General features: G+C 41.5%; 2 protein-coding genes across 2 annotated transcripts in view; one reads left to right on the top strand and one right to left on the bottom strand.

Moving 5' to 3' along the window:
- The window catches only part of LOC115739662 (equilibrative nucleotide transporter 3-like), a 469,706-nt gene that overhangs the window by 304,394 nt on the left and 149,414 nt on the right, over positions 1-15,898 (bottom strand). The gene's annotated exons all lie outside the window — the stretch shown is intronic.
- Positions 2,581-9,092, top strand: LOC115739833 (protein TRANSPORT INHIBITOR RESPONSE 1-like). The gene is made up of 4 exons (XM_030673113.2): positions 2,581-3,626; positions 5,372-5,864; positions 6,600-7,370; positions 8,778-9,092. Exons 1-3 carry the CDS (start codon positions 3,133-3,135, stop codon positions 7,353-7,355), a joined length of 1,743 nt encoding a protein of 580 aa, XP_030528973.1. The 5' UTR covers positions 2,581-3,132; the 3' UTR covers positions 7,356-7,370; positions 8,778-9,092.

A 15,898-nucleotide genomic window follows, 5' to 3' on the forward strand; every position in this document is an offset into this window, starting at 1 on the left:
GGTTGACCTAGTCGAGACCCTCACCCAAGCCAGCCCTTGCCTTGGCGATTCCCGACGAGGCCAAACCTCGGCTTGGGCGACGGTTGGCCTTGCCGGGTCTAGCGAGGGGGCCATCGCCGGTGCTTGCCCTCACCAAGGGGAGGCCAACCCTCACGGGCCATGGCTTGTGGCCGGAAGAAAAGGGAAAGAAAAAAAAGAGGAAAAAAAAAGCCAAAAAGAAAAATAGTTCAAACCAAAAAAAAAATTTGTCAACATTCGCGTCATTTGTGCCTCATAGGACGTGCGGCATCTAATCAGTAATTTTTGGTCTAATTTGGCTGGATGGACTTAATTGGCAATCGTAAAATATTTAAGACTAAACTGACATAATTAAAATGTTTAAGACTGAACTAATACAAACACAATATGTTTATGACTTTTTGGATACTTTTTCTAAAATTAGAGTGACTCTACCAAAGCGCCCCCCACCCCTCGGGGGTCGAGGGCACATCACTTGCTAGCTGGCAAGTCCAACCCCTTGCACGTTCTTTTGCATCACTTTAAAATGCTAGAAGTTTCACCTGAAAAATGTGAAAGGCGTAGCAGTTTGCCAAGATACGCTAGAAGGTATCGCTGTTATACCATTTATTTCTTCCGTAACGCGGGCGGACGGTTGCAATAACCCGGCCACCCGGAGGAGAACTAGCGCAACGATCCACCGCCGCGGTCTTCGCGCATAAATTCGAATCCCCGAGGGCAGGAACAAAATCCAGAATCATCGGATCGCAACCCCGAAAGAGCAGGAATGCCCTTAGCATCGTGCGTCGCTGCTTTACCATTTAATCGTTCGGCGGCTGCCATGATAGGCATCTTGTTTTCACTTTCTTACGTTCCTAATGTTATAAAGAGGATTTTAGAATGCACACAGGCTGCACAAGAAGTTGATCGTGGAAGTACGTACATTGTACGATTCTTTTAAAATCATAAAAAGTACGATGACAACTCAAGCGTGACAAGAATATTACTAAATGTCAATTAGAAAATAGGATGGTAACTGAAGCACGATGCTGACTTATATGTCAAGTGTTATGACCACTAGAGCTGTTAGTTTATAATAAGTAGTGTCCACTTTAGTATCCCCGTAGAATTGGGCGAGCAATTTCTAATCGTGTATCATAAACATGTCTTGTCATAATCCTTTTTTTTTTTTTTTTCGTGTGTATGATTCAAACCGAACACGTCATGTCAACTAATTTTATTATGAGTTTGAAATTCGGCAAAAAAATAATATAATTATTGAATAGATTAGAAGATACGGCATGCTTAAACATTTTAAACAATCATATGCTTTTGTGCATAGACGTGTGGAAATGGATTAAGCTTAACTCGAATACGCTCAACGGACGTTAGAAGATTTGCCGGTCCGGTCCCGTTGGAACCACCTGAAACACTATAGAGACCGCTGAAAACGGAAATTAATTTTTCTGCTTTATGTTGGATAAGAAATGCCCTAGTAATAGCTTCTTTTAAAAAAAAAAAATATTTCATCTATGTTTTACTGGGTTCAAGTGATCTATCTTTGTAAAAAAAAAAAATGTGAATCCGTGAACATATTTTCCATTATTACAAATTTACAATTAGGGTTTGCTCAAAAAACATTTTTTTTTTTGTGAAGGGACAGACCATGTTGACAAAAGTTTAGTGGGGATCGAAGCTGCTTAAATCAATGACTCATATTAATTATCAAAATACAAAAAAAAAATAAAAAATACATATATATTTTTAAGGAAACTTTGAAAATATGAGTGGGGTCCCCCATTGAATGTACTTACCAACCATCTCTGTCTTGCCACATGCACAGGAGATGCAATTATCAAAACACACATATTTAGTAAACAAAGAACGAACTCAGTTAGCGGAATAGCTCTTGTACTGTGCATTCGCCAATTGCTATTTATTGAATTTCCCCTTTTAGTTCGTTTTAAGAATATTCCAAGGGGTTTTTTTTTTTTTTCGAGTTCCGAAGAGAAAGGAAAATAGGAACCTTATTCTTTACCGTACGAGCGAGCCAATCTCTCTCGCGAAATGCTCGAGCATTTTTTTTTTCCGATGTCAACGGTCAGGATTGCGCACAAACATAACGGTATGTGTGCATCGCCTTGGGGTTACTCCCAATAGCATCGGCTAGTCGCGCGAATCTACTTAGAGAAGATCAGTAGAGTGCCATGGCACCCGGATTAGCGGGCACTTTTTAAGTATCCAAGTGAAGAAATACTACAATTCTCACTGTGCTATAGATGAGTTGAAAATACAAAGGAAAAAAAAAAGGAAAATTCAATGTAAAATAAAAGATGGCATTCTTAAATTTTCCGAAATTGCTCTATTACCCTCAAAAGTACGCTTCCAGCAAAGGTCACACTAAAGTCAATGCCAGACACAGTCTTCATCTCCGATAAGGTCCGTCCACGTGGCGGCATCCCGTAGGCTGTCCACCCGGGCGCACATGAGGCCCGAGATTAGGTATGGTGGGCTACGACCCCGACGATTCCTCCCTCCGTCCCTCCTTCCCCCTCCCTCTCTCTCTCTCTCTTCTCCCTTTCTCTCTCTTCACCCTTTCTCTCACTTCTGTGTCTGCCCAAATTGCCATTTCTGAGTGTGTCAGCTTCACCTTTGGGTGGAGTTAAACAGGGATCACAATAATCTCCTCCATTATTGTCATCTTGACATCGACTCTTCTCTCTCTCTCTCCTCCTTCTCTCTCTATATTACCCATTTCGCCTCCACCCTTCCGCTTCTTCTCTTCCCCCTTTCTCCCCCTCCACGCTCCAGTTTGTATCACTCCAACTCCAATCTCAATCTCCTGGACCCATGTATCAAATCTGAATCTTTGCTCTCTGTTTCCAATCTCCAATCGAATCTTTGACTCCCGGTCTTCGAATCCTCTTCTGGGTCTTTTCCTCGCGTCCCTCTCGCTCGAGTGAGAAGGTTTTTCCAGCTCGTTCCTCAAGCAAAGACCCTTTGCGACCAGCTAGCTACATTGAGCTTTGGGGTTGACCATCGTCCGCCGTCCACGATCGATCCGGAACGAAGTCATGAGCTTGGGGTCTTGGTAATTTCCACGTGGGGGTGGGGTGGGGTGGGGTGGGGGAGGTCATGGATCCGAGTAAATCGCGCGACTCGGCCGAGTCGACTCGCGTGATACAGTTCCCGAACGATGTCCTGGAGCGGATTCTCTCCCTCATAGACTCGCACCGGGACCGGAGCGCCGTCTCCCTCGTGTCCAAGGCCTGGTACAACGCCGAGCGGTGGACGCGGCGGCACGTCTTCATCGGCAACTGCTACGCCGTGTCGCCGCAGATCGTGGCCCGCCGGTTCCCCAACATCCGCAGCGTCACGCTCAAGGGGAAGCCCCGGTTCTCCGACTTCAACCTCGTGCCGCCGAACTGGGGGGCAGAAGTGCACGCGTGGCTCGCGGTGTTCGCGGATCAGTATCCGCTGCTTGAGGAGCTGAGGCTCAAGAGGATGACCGTGACGGACGAGAGCTTGAAGTTCTTGGCTCGCAAGTTCCAGAAGTTCAGGGCGCTCTCGCTCCTAAGCTGCGATGGCTTCAGTACGAATGGTCTCGAGGCAATCGCAACTGACTGCAGGTGCGCGAATACCATATCTGTCTGTTACCCCCGCTTAATTGGTTTCGGAGTTCTCAATTCCAGTGAATACTAGCTTGCTTAAGCGATGGTGAAAGATTAAAGATTCTTAGCAAAATTAAAGCTGATTCTTCTTAAACTGCAAATGAATATGTGTAGAATGAGGGATTTAATCTGATTTGTGTTGTTTATTCCATGAGGGATTGGGAGGAGGAACAAAGGGTCGTGTTCGTTTCTTTCTTTCATGTGGTGTTGAATTTGGGAAAGTTGGAGTGAAGTGCTTCTGCTTTTCTTTTTTGGCCCTTTCTTTTCCTCATCTTTTTGGTGTTCCTTTCTTGATGTGACGTTTGACCTGTTAATTGAGCATTTAATGGGTGGCCTCTATTAATTGAGGTCGTCACACGCAGAATTATCTAGATGTCTATTTATGGGGGCAAAAGGCGTGACAATGTTAGCTGTGCTGGATGAATTATTGGAGAGAATTTTTTTATCGCGGTCTTTTGTGCAAAACACCTGTAAATATAAATGAGTTGGGTATCTACGAGCTATGTCAGACATTTGATTTGTATTTGCCGCTTCATGGAAGATTTGAGTTGAACGAATTGTGATTCTATACTCGAGAGTAGGATTGGTGCAACGGCACTGGCTCACACATTGCAAGGACATGGGTGAGCAATCAATCTTTGCTATGAAGGTCTGGGGTAAGGGGTTCTTTGTGCTACAGAGGATACACAAATGTAAGTGAAGAAAGGGTTTCACATTTCGATTGGAATCAGCAGAACTTGGCGTTTAGATGGCAATAGATGGCACGGTGAACTTGAAAACCTATGAATGATCTCTTTCTACCACAATTTTTCGGCCAGTGTGCTGGGGGGGACTAAGAAGAGTTTTAAGTCGTAAGGAGTAGAGACTGATTTTGCAATAAAGTGCTCATTTTTTACTTCCTTCAAACACGAGATAGGAAGGGCTAGATATTTGATATGTAGTGGATAGTTCTACTTAGAATTGTCTTTATGTAAGTGTTGACTTACCATTGATATACCTCAATAGAATTTTTTTAGCTTTTATAAAAGACAAAAAGATAAGCCAATCTACTTCCTTCCACGTTGTATAACTTTAAAAAACAAGCGAGTTACTAGGAGGAGGAAGAAAGGAGGGGGGAGACTCAGGCTCGGGCATGAGTGGCTGTCCTCTGGACACTCTTGACTTGCACAATGCTGTCTGATCAAGGAGTAATGCCAGCCTTTGATTGTGTTAGCACATGACTCTATCTTCGAGTGAAAAGAATGAACTTCATGCACATATATTTTATTGCCAGGTAACTGGTCATTTGGTTTCCAGGAAGGTATCACTTATGTGCGTCAATTAAGATATTAGATTTAGCATCAATATGTTCAAACATCTGACACGAAACACGGTAATCATCTCTTTGCTAGAAGTCCTCCAACTGTATAAGATGTGAAAATAATTCAGCATTCTACTTCCAAGTATTGAAGTTCCTAATAACTAAATGTACCTCGTTATGTCAATCAAATGGTCCTTTCCTTCTGGTGCGAGGGCACATCGTTCGTTTTGTATTCTGTGGTCTATGTTTAGTTTTTGTGATCATTACTTGCCAAAATGAAAGTTACTGTAGATCATGATTCTAGATAATTGATTATACTAGACGCTGAATTCAATCTATCAGTAAATTCTTGATTGGTGGTATGTCATACACTTCTCATTTTTCAATTGTTTTTGCTGAATAGACATTTGACTGAGCTGGATATACAAGAGAATGGCATTGATGATATCAGTGGCAACTGGTTAAGTTGCTTCCCCGAAAACTTCACATCATTGGAGGTGCTGAACTTTGCAAGTCTGAGTAGTGACGTGAATTTTGATGCTCTTGAGAGGCTCGTAAGTCAGTGTAAGTCACTGAAGATTTTGAAGGTTAATAAAAATATTACGCTAGAACAATTACAGAGGCTGCTTGTCCGTGCGCCTCAATTGACCGAGCTTGGTACTGGTTCGTTTTTACAAGAGCTTACTGCTCACCAGTATGAGGAACTTGAAAGAGCTTTCATTGGTTGCAAGAATCTGCATGCTCTCTCTGGCTCATGGGAAGCTACGACACTATATCTACCAGTTCTTTACCCAGCCTGTACAAATTTGACTTTTCTGAATTTAAGTTATGCTGCTTTGCCAAGTGAAGAACTTGCTAAGCTTGTTGCCCACTGTCCACATCTTCAGCGTCTCTGGGTATGCTTTTCACCTTTAATTTTATTCTTGACTCTTGAGAGATTAGCTTTGCATTTTGTATGGGAAAAATTACTCTTCAGTGGAGAAGATCTCTGCTACGAGTCTTTGAAGTAATGCTGAGTCGGCATGTGAAGTTAGCGTCTACTAGACTCAACTATCTTTTTACACCGGACTTCACAATGTTTGTGCTTGTAGTAGTAACAGTATCACAGGCATTCACTGCTTTCTGTTGTATTCAATTTAGAGGTTCTGTTCATTAACCAGTCTGAGTAATGCAAGCAAAAAAAAGGAGAAATGGATCCTCATTTTCTATGCGAGATCCTTCTCAATGTTATGTGAAACTGTATGAGATCAGCTTCGACTTAGATCCATTGCCAACAATATCACCATTCACATTAACTAGTTATGGCCTTCTCTACTTAGAGATCCATATTTTTACTTTTAGTTCAAGTAAGGTGACCGAGGACAAGCTCTCTACGGTGTATATGTTAATCGTTTATTTTCAGCTAGAATGAACTCTGCTTTTTCTTAGTTATTTGTTGGTGTTACTCTAACAAATAGACATTAACTGCAAATCCAGATAATGCACCGGTAGTTTCACAGATCTTTAGCATTGCTTTTTAGGTCATAACTGGTGCACTGCTCATAAAAAGTGACTGGAGAAAACATTAAAGTTGCACTGCTTGCAGAGTGGTAACAAGGGAAGTTCATATCTGAATCAAGTTCCCACTGCAGGTACTTGACACCATTGAAGATGTAGGGCTTCAGGCTGTTGCCTCGAATTGTCCCCTTTTAGAGGAGCTTCGAGTCTTCCCAGCTGATCCTTATGACCAGGACATTAATCGGGGTGTGACTGAATCAGGTTTTCTTGCTGTGTCGCTTGGCTGCCGCAAGCTCCACTATGTCCTATACTTTTGCCGTCAGATGACAAATGCTGCTGTAGCCAGAATTGTGCAGAATTGCCCTGGTTTTACCCACTTTCGTCTTTGCATAATGAAGCCCGGGCAACCTGATTACGTAACAAATGAACCTATGGACGAAGGTTTTGGTGCAGTTGTGAAGACTTGCACGAATCTCCGAAGGCTCGGGGTTTCTGGTCTTTTGACTGACTTGACATTCGAGTATATCGGAAGATATGCTAAGAACTTGGAAACGCTGTCGGTGGCTTTTGCTGGGGGTAGTGATCGCGGAATGCAGTGTATACTGGATGGTTGCCCAAAGTTGAGGAAACTTGAAATAAGGGATAGTCCATTTGGTAACGGAGCTCTTCTTTCGGGCCTGGAGAAGTACGAGTCAATGAGATCTTTGTGGATGTCTGCTTGCAAAGTGACGCTAAATGGTTGTAAGATGTTGGCTAGGCAAAGGCCACGGTTGAATGTTGAGGTAATGAAGGATGAGGATATGGATGATGGCCAGTCTTATAAAGTTTATGTTTACCGTACTGTTGCTGGACCAAGGACAGATGCTCCATCTTTTGTCCATACTCTATGAAGTTGATAATTAGAGGTAATTAATCTCTCTCTCTCTCTCTCTGTGCATCCACAAATGCAGAAGATTATGGCGCTTTACAATTTCCTTGTAGTTAAAGTCAGAAACAAGCAATATTCATCATAGATGGGGAGAAAGAAAATGATTCAAATCGGTGCATTCGAAGAGAATGTAAAGGATGTTGTGCTAAATTTATTTACACACGTACTTTCTAGAGGTGGTTCAGTTTTAGAATGCGCATGCATCTTGCGTTAAACAGATACCTTATTTCTATTGAGCAAAAACTAGTATCTGGGCTCCTGAATTATATATTTCTCACATGTTATGTGGAAAGTCACGTGCAGATTCTACTAGAACTTCAAATCTACTAGATAGTTCTGGTCCCCCTCCGTTATACAATCACCCTTACAAAATGTACTTGCCATGTGGGGTGCTGTTTTTTTCATTGTAACGTGGGCTCTTCATGGTCAAGAATCCCATTTCATGATAAGACAATGAGCAATCAACATTAAAAGTAGAAAACCAATTGGTCCCTAAGAGCGGTCCCATTCATGGCATATGGGAGAACCGGATAGTTTGTTGGCTTGTTTTGCTGAAGTATATGATTTGAATTCTTCTCTCTTCTTTTTTGGGCATCATTACATTCGAAACTTGTGCAATTTTTTGAGTCACTTGTCATCTTCTGGATTGTTTTTGCCATTCCTATGGAAAACCGTTGAGAAGAGGGCCTTGATCTTAGAGCCTAGATCTATCTTCAAATGGAAGCCCACTCTGCTTGCAAGTTCACTGCATATCCTAGCCCTTTTACGAGAAAGCTGAGTGGGAATAGATCTGGAAACTAGCACCACGACACGCTTTAATCTTCATCTTGTTGCCTCGCCTTCATTTAAAGGCCCCCAGGAAGTTCTGCTTCATGAATAGGGGAATTAATGTTACCATAGTCTGTCCTCTGTCTAACGATACAGAAAACATGACCATTAACTCAGGGAGTTTGGACTCTTTTAGATTGCCCATTGCCACCTGAGCCAGATACTATTCAGTTGGCTGGCGTTTATGTTGACTGGCTGCGGAGGAATCCTTTTATGGCCCAGTGACCGTGGAAGTTACTAGCTAGTTTGCTTGGAAAGTTTCCATCTCTGATAATAAACTTTCTAGCTTCAAGTTATAAATCAATGTTGAGAAAATTACTAACACATTGAGGAAATTACTAGCAAGGATACTGCGTTTGCAACATGGAACTGGCGACAGACCCTCCGGAAGAACTGTTTTTTACAGATATATTTGACTCTGGGCATATCGTTTTCTTTTTCTCAATTGGGGTCAACTGAATGACAGGTTGAACATGTTGCAACATGTCATATTTTATGCCTTTCAGTATGCGTTCTGCTCATAATAGCATGTCGATTCATGCGTATCTGATTGCAGGAAGCTGGTGCCAGGATTCTGGAACTTTGGAGGGCAGCCTGTGTTGTGCAAAGTTGGCACTCGTGCTAATGCTGTAGCTGGGGGGATGGGACAGAACTCGCGTTCCTGTTGCCTCGAACTGTTTCACAAGGCTGCCGCCTGAGGTGCTCAATTTGTTGTGGCAAGACGCCTTGAAATTTAACTTCTTGTAGACTCGTGAAATTTCCTTCCTTTTATTGTATTTCCTACCGAGTGTCATTTAACTCTTGTTGATGTAAACTCTGCTGTTTAGTAATGAAATTATTTCTTCCTCTTACCAAAAAAAGCCGCAGCTCAAAATCATTAGACTATGTATTGCTGAATGAAGATGGGCAGGGATCTGGATCTCCTAACATTGGGGATCCATGTTAGGGGTAACATAACCCTCATCGGGCCGTCCATTTCTTATCAGATGGTCAACAATCAATTGTGTCAATAAAAAAAAAATTTCCCACCAAAATTTTCCTCCTCTCAAAATTTGAATTGACTGATTGTTGACCATCCGATGGGAAATGGACGGCCCCATGAGAGGTTATGTTACCCCTAATATGGATCCCCAATGTTAGGGAATCCATTTCCGATGGGCAGGAGAGCTTAAGCGTGGAGAAGAGATTGCACTTTCTGCTGCCTACCTGGTATATGGATCAGAAAATGCTGAAGGCGAACAAATAGGGTAAGATTGTGACTGGTATATGCTTAAAGTTTCTAGGAAGATGCATGGCGCTACATAGTGATGGCAAATCTGAGAGGAACTTCGGCTATTGTCTGAATGCACAAGAGTTTGGCCTACATAGCGTTGTCTGAAGCTCCCGGAAGGAGCTGCCATTTACATTTGCAACCCAGTGCACTTAACTTCCTCGTTTGCCGGCGGCAAATGTTTCAGATTTCTTTTACTTCTGATCTCCTCAGCGCTTTTATTTGATGCCCTTGCAGTGCGACTTCAATCGATTAGTAATATTCCGGCCAGTGTGTTTGGCAAGATTAGTCTGTGTTTAGTCGCTAACGGTACGTGATATCTCAGTTATTTTGGAACTCGGTTGATATTGAAATTCGCTAGTAAAGAGTACAGAAGAGCAACGTTCAGGTGGTGAGCCGCTGCTGCTGTTAATTCGATTCGAAGATGGTTGAGTTCAAAGGTTCTTGCGACTAGCCGGTGGGGCAAAAGCTTGAGGGAGACTAGCTCGGGGTACTATACTAAATCGATAGTGGCATAGGTAAATTATGATTTGGGTACCAAAATGAATTGTAGTGATAAGTTTAAGCGTGGGAAAATTATCAAAAAGGTCATAATTCTGTTGTAATTGTGACAATTCAGTTCTATTAATAAAAAAAAAAGTCATAATCTTTTTTTTGGTCGATTCGATACTAAACCTTTTGTAATTGTGCCAATTCAGTCCATTCGGCCAAGTTTAATTTGCTAGCGCTAACGTGGATGCTGTATGACGATATAATATTTTAGTATTTTTTTCTTTTTCTTTTTCTTTTTTTTCCTTCCCTCTTCTTCTTCCTTTGGCCAGCACCTCACGGGCCTCAAGTGAAGCTCGTGGAGGGCCTCGCCCTTGCCTGTGGCCGATTAGGGCGAGCTTCCCCTGAGGTTGGCGAGGTGGACCTCGCTGGCCGTCGCATTTAGCCACTCGGCGGCCGGAGGAAGAAGAAGATGAGGGAAGAGAAAAAAGAAAGAAAGAAAAAAATAAAAAAATATTAAAATATTATGTCGACGGATTGTTGGTGTTGGTTGGCATCTATGTTGGTGCCAGGCTGCCAAAATTTGTTAGGTGGATTGAGTTGGTACAATTACAAAAGGTTAAAGACTTAAGAAGTAAAAAAAAAAAAAAAATTAAGACTGAATTGTGGCACACTTGCAATAAATTTAAGATTCTTTTTGGTAATTTTCCCGTTTATGTCTGTATATGCAATTTAACCCGAAAAGAAACCAAAAATGCTCTCCACATGGTATGGGAAGGAAATAAAATCGCAATTATGGGTGCACTTGTTTAATTGCAAAGTCCATGATAAAGGAATATGTCTTTCATGAACATCATCATTGTTTGGTGTTTTTAACCAAAGTAATTTCTTTCTTATGAGAAGGTGAAGTTTTCCCCTAACCTATGAAAGATATTTTTCGTAGATCGATTAATTGTACCATCATCAAAATACCAAAAAGCCAAAAAATAATTTCCTCAAAATATTTCCCTTCAAATGGTCAGACCCTATGAATCATGCATAGAGATTCACTCCAGCTTGAGAAATTTTTTTTTTTTGGTCAAAAGCTTGAGAGTTGATAGGCCCCGAAAACAATGCAGTTTTCGGTACCTAATCATACGAATCACAATAAATTTAAACTTTACACTTATGAGAAATCTTACTTTTCTCTGCCTAACTTCTGCAATGCTCCGTGGTAGTACCGTCACATGACAAAATTCCTATAGAGAAAATTTTTCTCACTCACGATATGAATACTTAGATTTCTCCACGTGATCATGTACAGACCATTCAATCTTCAAGCCAATCATCCGGAGCCTATACATTTGGAATATGCTTTACTAGTACGGCACAATCAATTCTGAAATTAGTTACATTCAAATGGTGATCACGCATGTCATAAGCCCATCCAAATGTACCGACCCAATCGAGTTGCCAAGGTATTTAGAGCTTTGGCGTCTCGAGAAACGTTATGTTTCCAGCTCGTTTTCAGCTCGACCAAAGTAATCACGTTCGCAATGCGCGCTAGACGTGCTTGTGAATCAACAAGAAGCAAAGATGGTTAGAGTTTCGACTCGTAAGATTTGCACGTGTAATTGATTCTCAGTGTGCCTACCGCGTGCCAATCCCTTAAAGAAAGATAATAAAATTAGGGTTCTCAAGTATGGCGTCATGTCGGTATGTGCTGCTCTTGATTCACCTCATCGTAAGTAACGTGTTTGTCCCAGCCCCGCCGGCTCCGGTGATGAATAATTTCAGGTCATTACCTAACTACTACCATATTCCCACGCCGATGTGACTCCGAGTCCCTATTGATGACTTCCATATGTCATTTTTAACGGCTAGGAATAAGTGAATGCTTCATGCCACCGATCCGAATACTGTATAATCTGCATCATATTTACGTCATCATAACCTTTTAAATCAAGATTAATGTCCCATTAATCGTACAAAATCCCTTTCTCCCTTTCTTCACGACGTTGAACGCATTGGTCGAAAGTGGAAATTTGGTGAGTGGTCCATTTTCCCTTTTTCTTCCTTGGGTTTCCTTCCGTCTTTATCATAACATGGCTTTTGTCACAGCTTCGCCTGTAATCTAAGCTAGGTTTGATAATCGAGAAATAGAAAAAATCCAAGCTAGGGTTTCGGTGACATGTCTCATTCCACTTTAAGGTTAGTCATTGACCCTCACCAAGTTCAGTCAAGTGATGGTGGGTCAAGAAGTGGAGACTGAATCGAAGTGATGTTAATTCAAGCTGTTGGTACGTCAAACCAAGAATTATGGATACCAATCAGTTTTTTCTATGCATAAAGCCTCAATTTTTTTGGTGGACTTGTAGGTTAACATGAGCAACCACCAATCTTAAAATGTCTTTATCGAGCAATGTCTATTCACATCGAGTACGCGATATGCATCACAAATGTGTATGCATGGTAGATGAAGGAGACAACTAGGGTCTATCTTTGTAGCCATCGGTTTTAACCTTGTTTCGCACTCGAGATTGTTCTGGAACAATGGGCTACTTTGTGGCCCGCCCACCGCCGCCGCCACTGCCACCGGTGAGTGCCCGCGTGAATATGAAAAGCTGCATCTTCTAAGCTAATTCTTCCAGCGAAGAGCCAAGGTAAGCAAGTTGCCGGGTTTGATACCAATTAGGCTAAAGATTATGAAGCAAAAGCGAAGGCCGGTGCATAAACCCAAATAGAAATTGGAAAGAATGGTTTTGTGGAGCGAGAGCTCTCACCTTGATAGTAAGGCAGCACCTGCATCAAAATCAAACAAAGGAGATTCAAGCATTGGTTAGTAAGCGGTGACAATTGGAAAACCCAATGATTTATGAGGCATATACTCATGACATTAATGGGAACTAGGCGGACACTAGGCACGATATATACTCGATGAAGTTGTCGTATTCAATGGCCTTGTTCTTGCCTCTGCTTTTGTCGAACTTGGAGACGAGCAAGTCGAGAACGATGGACGAGACGGAGAATCCCCAACTCAGAAGTGCCACTCTCAACTCATTGGCGTCGATCCTGCCGCTCCTGTCCCTATCAAATCTATCAAATATGCTCCGAAGAAGTTATTAACAACACAAATTAGTGACGTTGGAAGCATATAAGTGAATATCTTGTGACAGCGGTGGGCAGGCGGGCAATGGCAGTAGGCAAGCAGGCGGGCAGGTGGAGGTGAGTGAGAGGAGGGCGGGCGGGCGGTGGCAACGGGCAATGACTGCATTGGGGGGTGGGTGGCTGTTTACAAGTGAATAAAAGTGGTCTTGAGAAACATGAGGCCACAGGTCGAAAATGGGTTGAGTTAAAACCCATATTTGAATAGGCTTAATAGGCTTGAATCCATATTTGACCTATTTTTTAAATTTCTTGATCCCATATTCTACCCAAATGAATAAAAGTGAGTTAAAAAGGGGATCGAAGACCAATATTGACACCTCTAATTATGCGCATGCAATGGATTTTGTCTCAATTTCAACTACATGGAATGAAGTGCGTTTGCTTCATCTTTGATTCTATTATATTAACTGCGATGTATTTTGTCCTAATTTCAACAGCATGGAATGAAGTGCATTTGCTTCAACTTTGACCGATAAAATACCAAACAAAGGGAAAGGTCGTCTTTATTGTCATGCATTCATTTTGATTCAATTCGTATGATATCATGTTTTGCTCTTTGCTTGAGTGAGAAGACGAATGACAACTTGTTCCAGGTTTTATGTATTCTGATTAATTTTCAGCTAGAATAGTCCTGCATTTTGTCAACGAACTACAGGTGTTTTTCCTAAAGCTAAGAACATCTTATTGGCAGATGTACCAATGCATCTGTAGCATCTCAAGTTGTGAGGCCAATTTTTCAATAAAAAATTGAGCTCTATTATCATCAATAGCAAGGGAGAACCTTCTGAGCTCTAATTTTATTTAAATAGTATGTTAGATACTATTTCAAGTGGCCCATTGTAGGTACTTGACACAGTGGGAGACAAAGGACTGGAAGCTGTTGCATTGAATTGTCCATTCGTGGAGGAGCTTCGGGTCTTCCTAGCCAACCCTTGTGACGAGGAAGTTAATCATGGCGTTTCTGAATTGGGGTTTCTTCCTTGTCATATGGTTGCTAGAGACTCCACTATGAATTCTACGGGAAAAGTACACTAAAAATACCATAACTTTTGTACGGCGTTCACTTGAGTGCCATAACTTTCAAAACGTTCACTTAAGTGCCATAACTTTCAAAAATCTTTCACTTGAGTGCCATGTTGACGTGGCAGCCGTAAAAGCCGACGGTGGCGCCGGAAAGCCGACGTAGCACACCGGAAAAGTTACTGTAGCATTCAAGTGAACGATTTTGCTTCGACGTAGCACTCAAGTGAACGATTTTTGAAAGTTATGGCACTCAAGTGAACATTTTGAAAGTTATGGCACTCAAGTGAACACCGTACACAAGTTAAGACACTTCTAGTGTACTTTTCCTAAATTCTACTTTTTTTGTCGGATGACAAATGCATCTGTAGCCATAATTGTGCATAGCTGCCCTGATTTTACATACTTCGGTCTTTGCATAATGAACCATGGGCAACCTGATTATGCAACAAATGAACCTATGGAGGAGGCTTTTGGTGCAGTTTTGAAGAATTTCACCAAACTCCGGAGGTTTGCTATTTCAGGTCTCCTAATCGACTCGACATTTGAGTATATCGGTAGATATGCGATGGTCAGGGTATGCGGTGTGTATTGGAGGGTTGTCCAAAGTTGAGAAAACTTGAAATCGGGGATTGTCCATTTGGTAATGCAGCTCTTCTCTCGGGATTGGACAAGTATGAGTCTATGAGGTCTTTGTGGATGCTGGCTTGCAAAGTGACAATGAATGGGTGTGAGGTATTGGCTAGGGAGATTTTAAGAGTACTTTGTCCATATTCTATACCCGTATAAACTCTATTTTAGCAGAGGAAGAGCTTGTTCTATATTTATGACCTCATGGAAAAGATTTGAACTATTGGGGAGATTTTTTTACCGTGGTCTTTTGCAAAGTACCCGTAAATAGAATGAGTAGGGTATCCACAACCAAGTGTCGAGATTTACGAGAGACTTTAAGAGTATTTTGTGCATATTCTATACCAATAAAAACTCTATTTTCGTAGAGGAAGAATTTGTTATGTATTTACGACTTCATGGAAGATTTGATTTATTGGAGAGAATTTTTCACTGTGGTCTTTTGTGAAATACCCCGTAAGTAGAATGAGTAGGGTATCTATGACGCATGTCGGGGTCTTCAAGAGCTTTTAAGAGTACTTTATCCATATTCTATACCAGCATAAACTTTGTTTGAGCCAAAGAAGAGGTTCTGTATTCGTGACTTCATAGAAGATTTGAATCATTTGAGAGTTTCCACCATGGTCTTCTACAAAGTAACTGTAAATAGAATGAGTAGGGTATTTACGACCCACATCGGAGATCTTCGGGAGACTTTAAGAGTACTTTGTCCATATTATATAACAATATAAACTCTGTTTTAGCAGAAGAAGAGTTTCTTCTATTTTTGTGACTTCATGGAATATTTGAATTATTGGAAAGAATTTTCCATCGAGGTCTTCCACAAAGTACTTGTAATTGGAATGAGTTGGGTATCCGTGACTCATGTCGGATATCTTCGGGGGGGCTTCAAGAGTACTTTGTTCATATTCTATGCCATATGAACTTTGTTTTAGCATAGGAAGAGTTTGCTTTGTATTTGCGACTTCATGGAATATTTGAATTATTAGAGAGAATTTTCCACCATGGTCTTCTACAAAGTAACTGTAAATAGAATGAGCATGGTATCTACGACCTATGTTAGAGATCTTCGGGGAGACTTTAAGATTACTTTGTCCATATTGTATACTAGTATAAACTCT

The sequence above is a fragment of the Rhodamnia argentea genome, chromosome 9 (assembly GCF_020921035.1).
Source record: "Rhodamnia argentea isolate NSW1041297 chromosome 9, ASM2092103v1, whole genome shotgun sequence".
In the NCBI taxonomy this organism is placed as follows: Eukaryota; Viridiplantae; Streptophyta; class Magnoliopsida; order Myrtales; family Myrtaceae; genus Rhodamnia; species Rhodamnia argentea.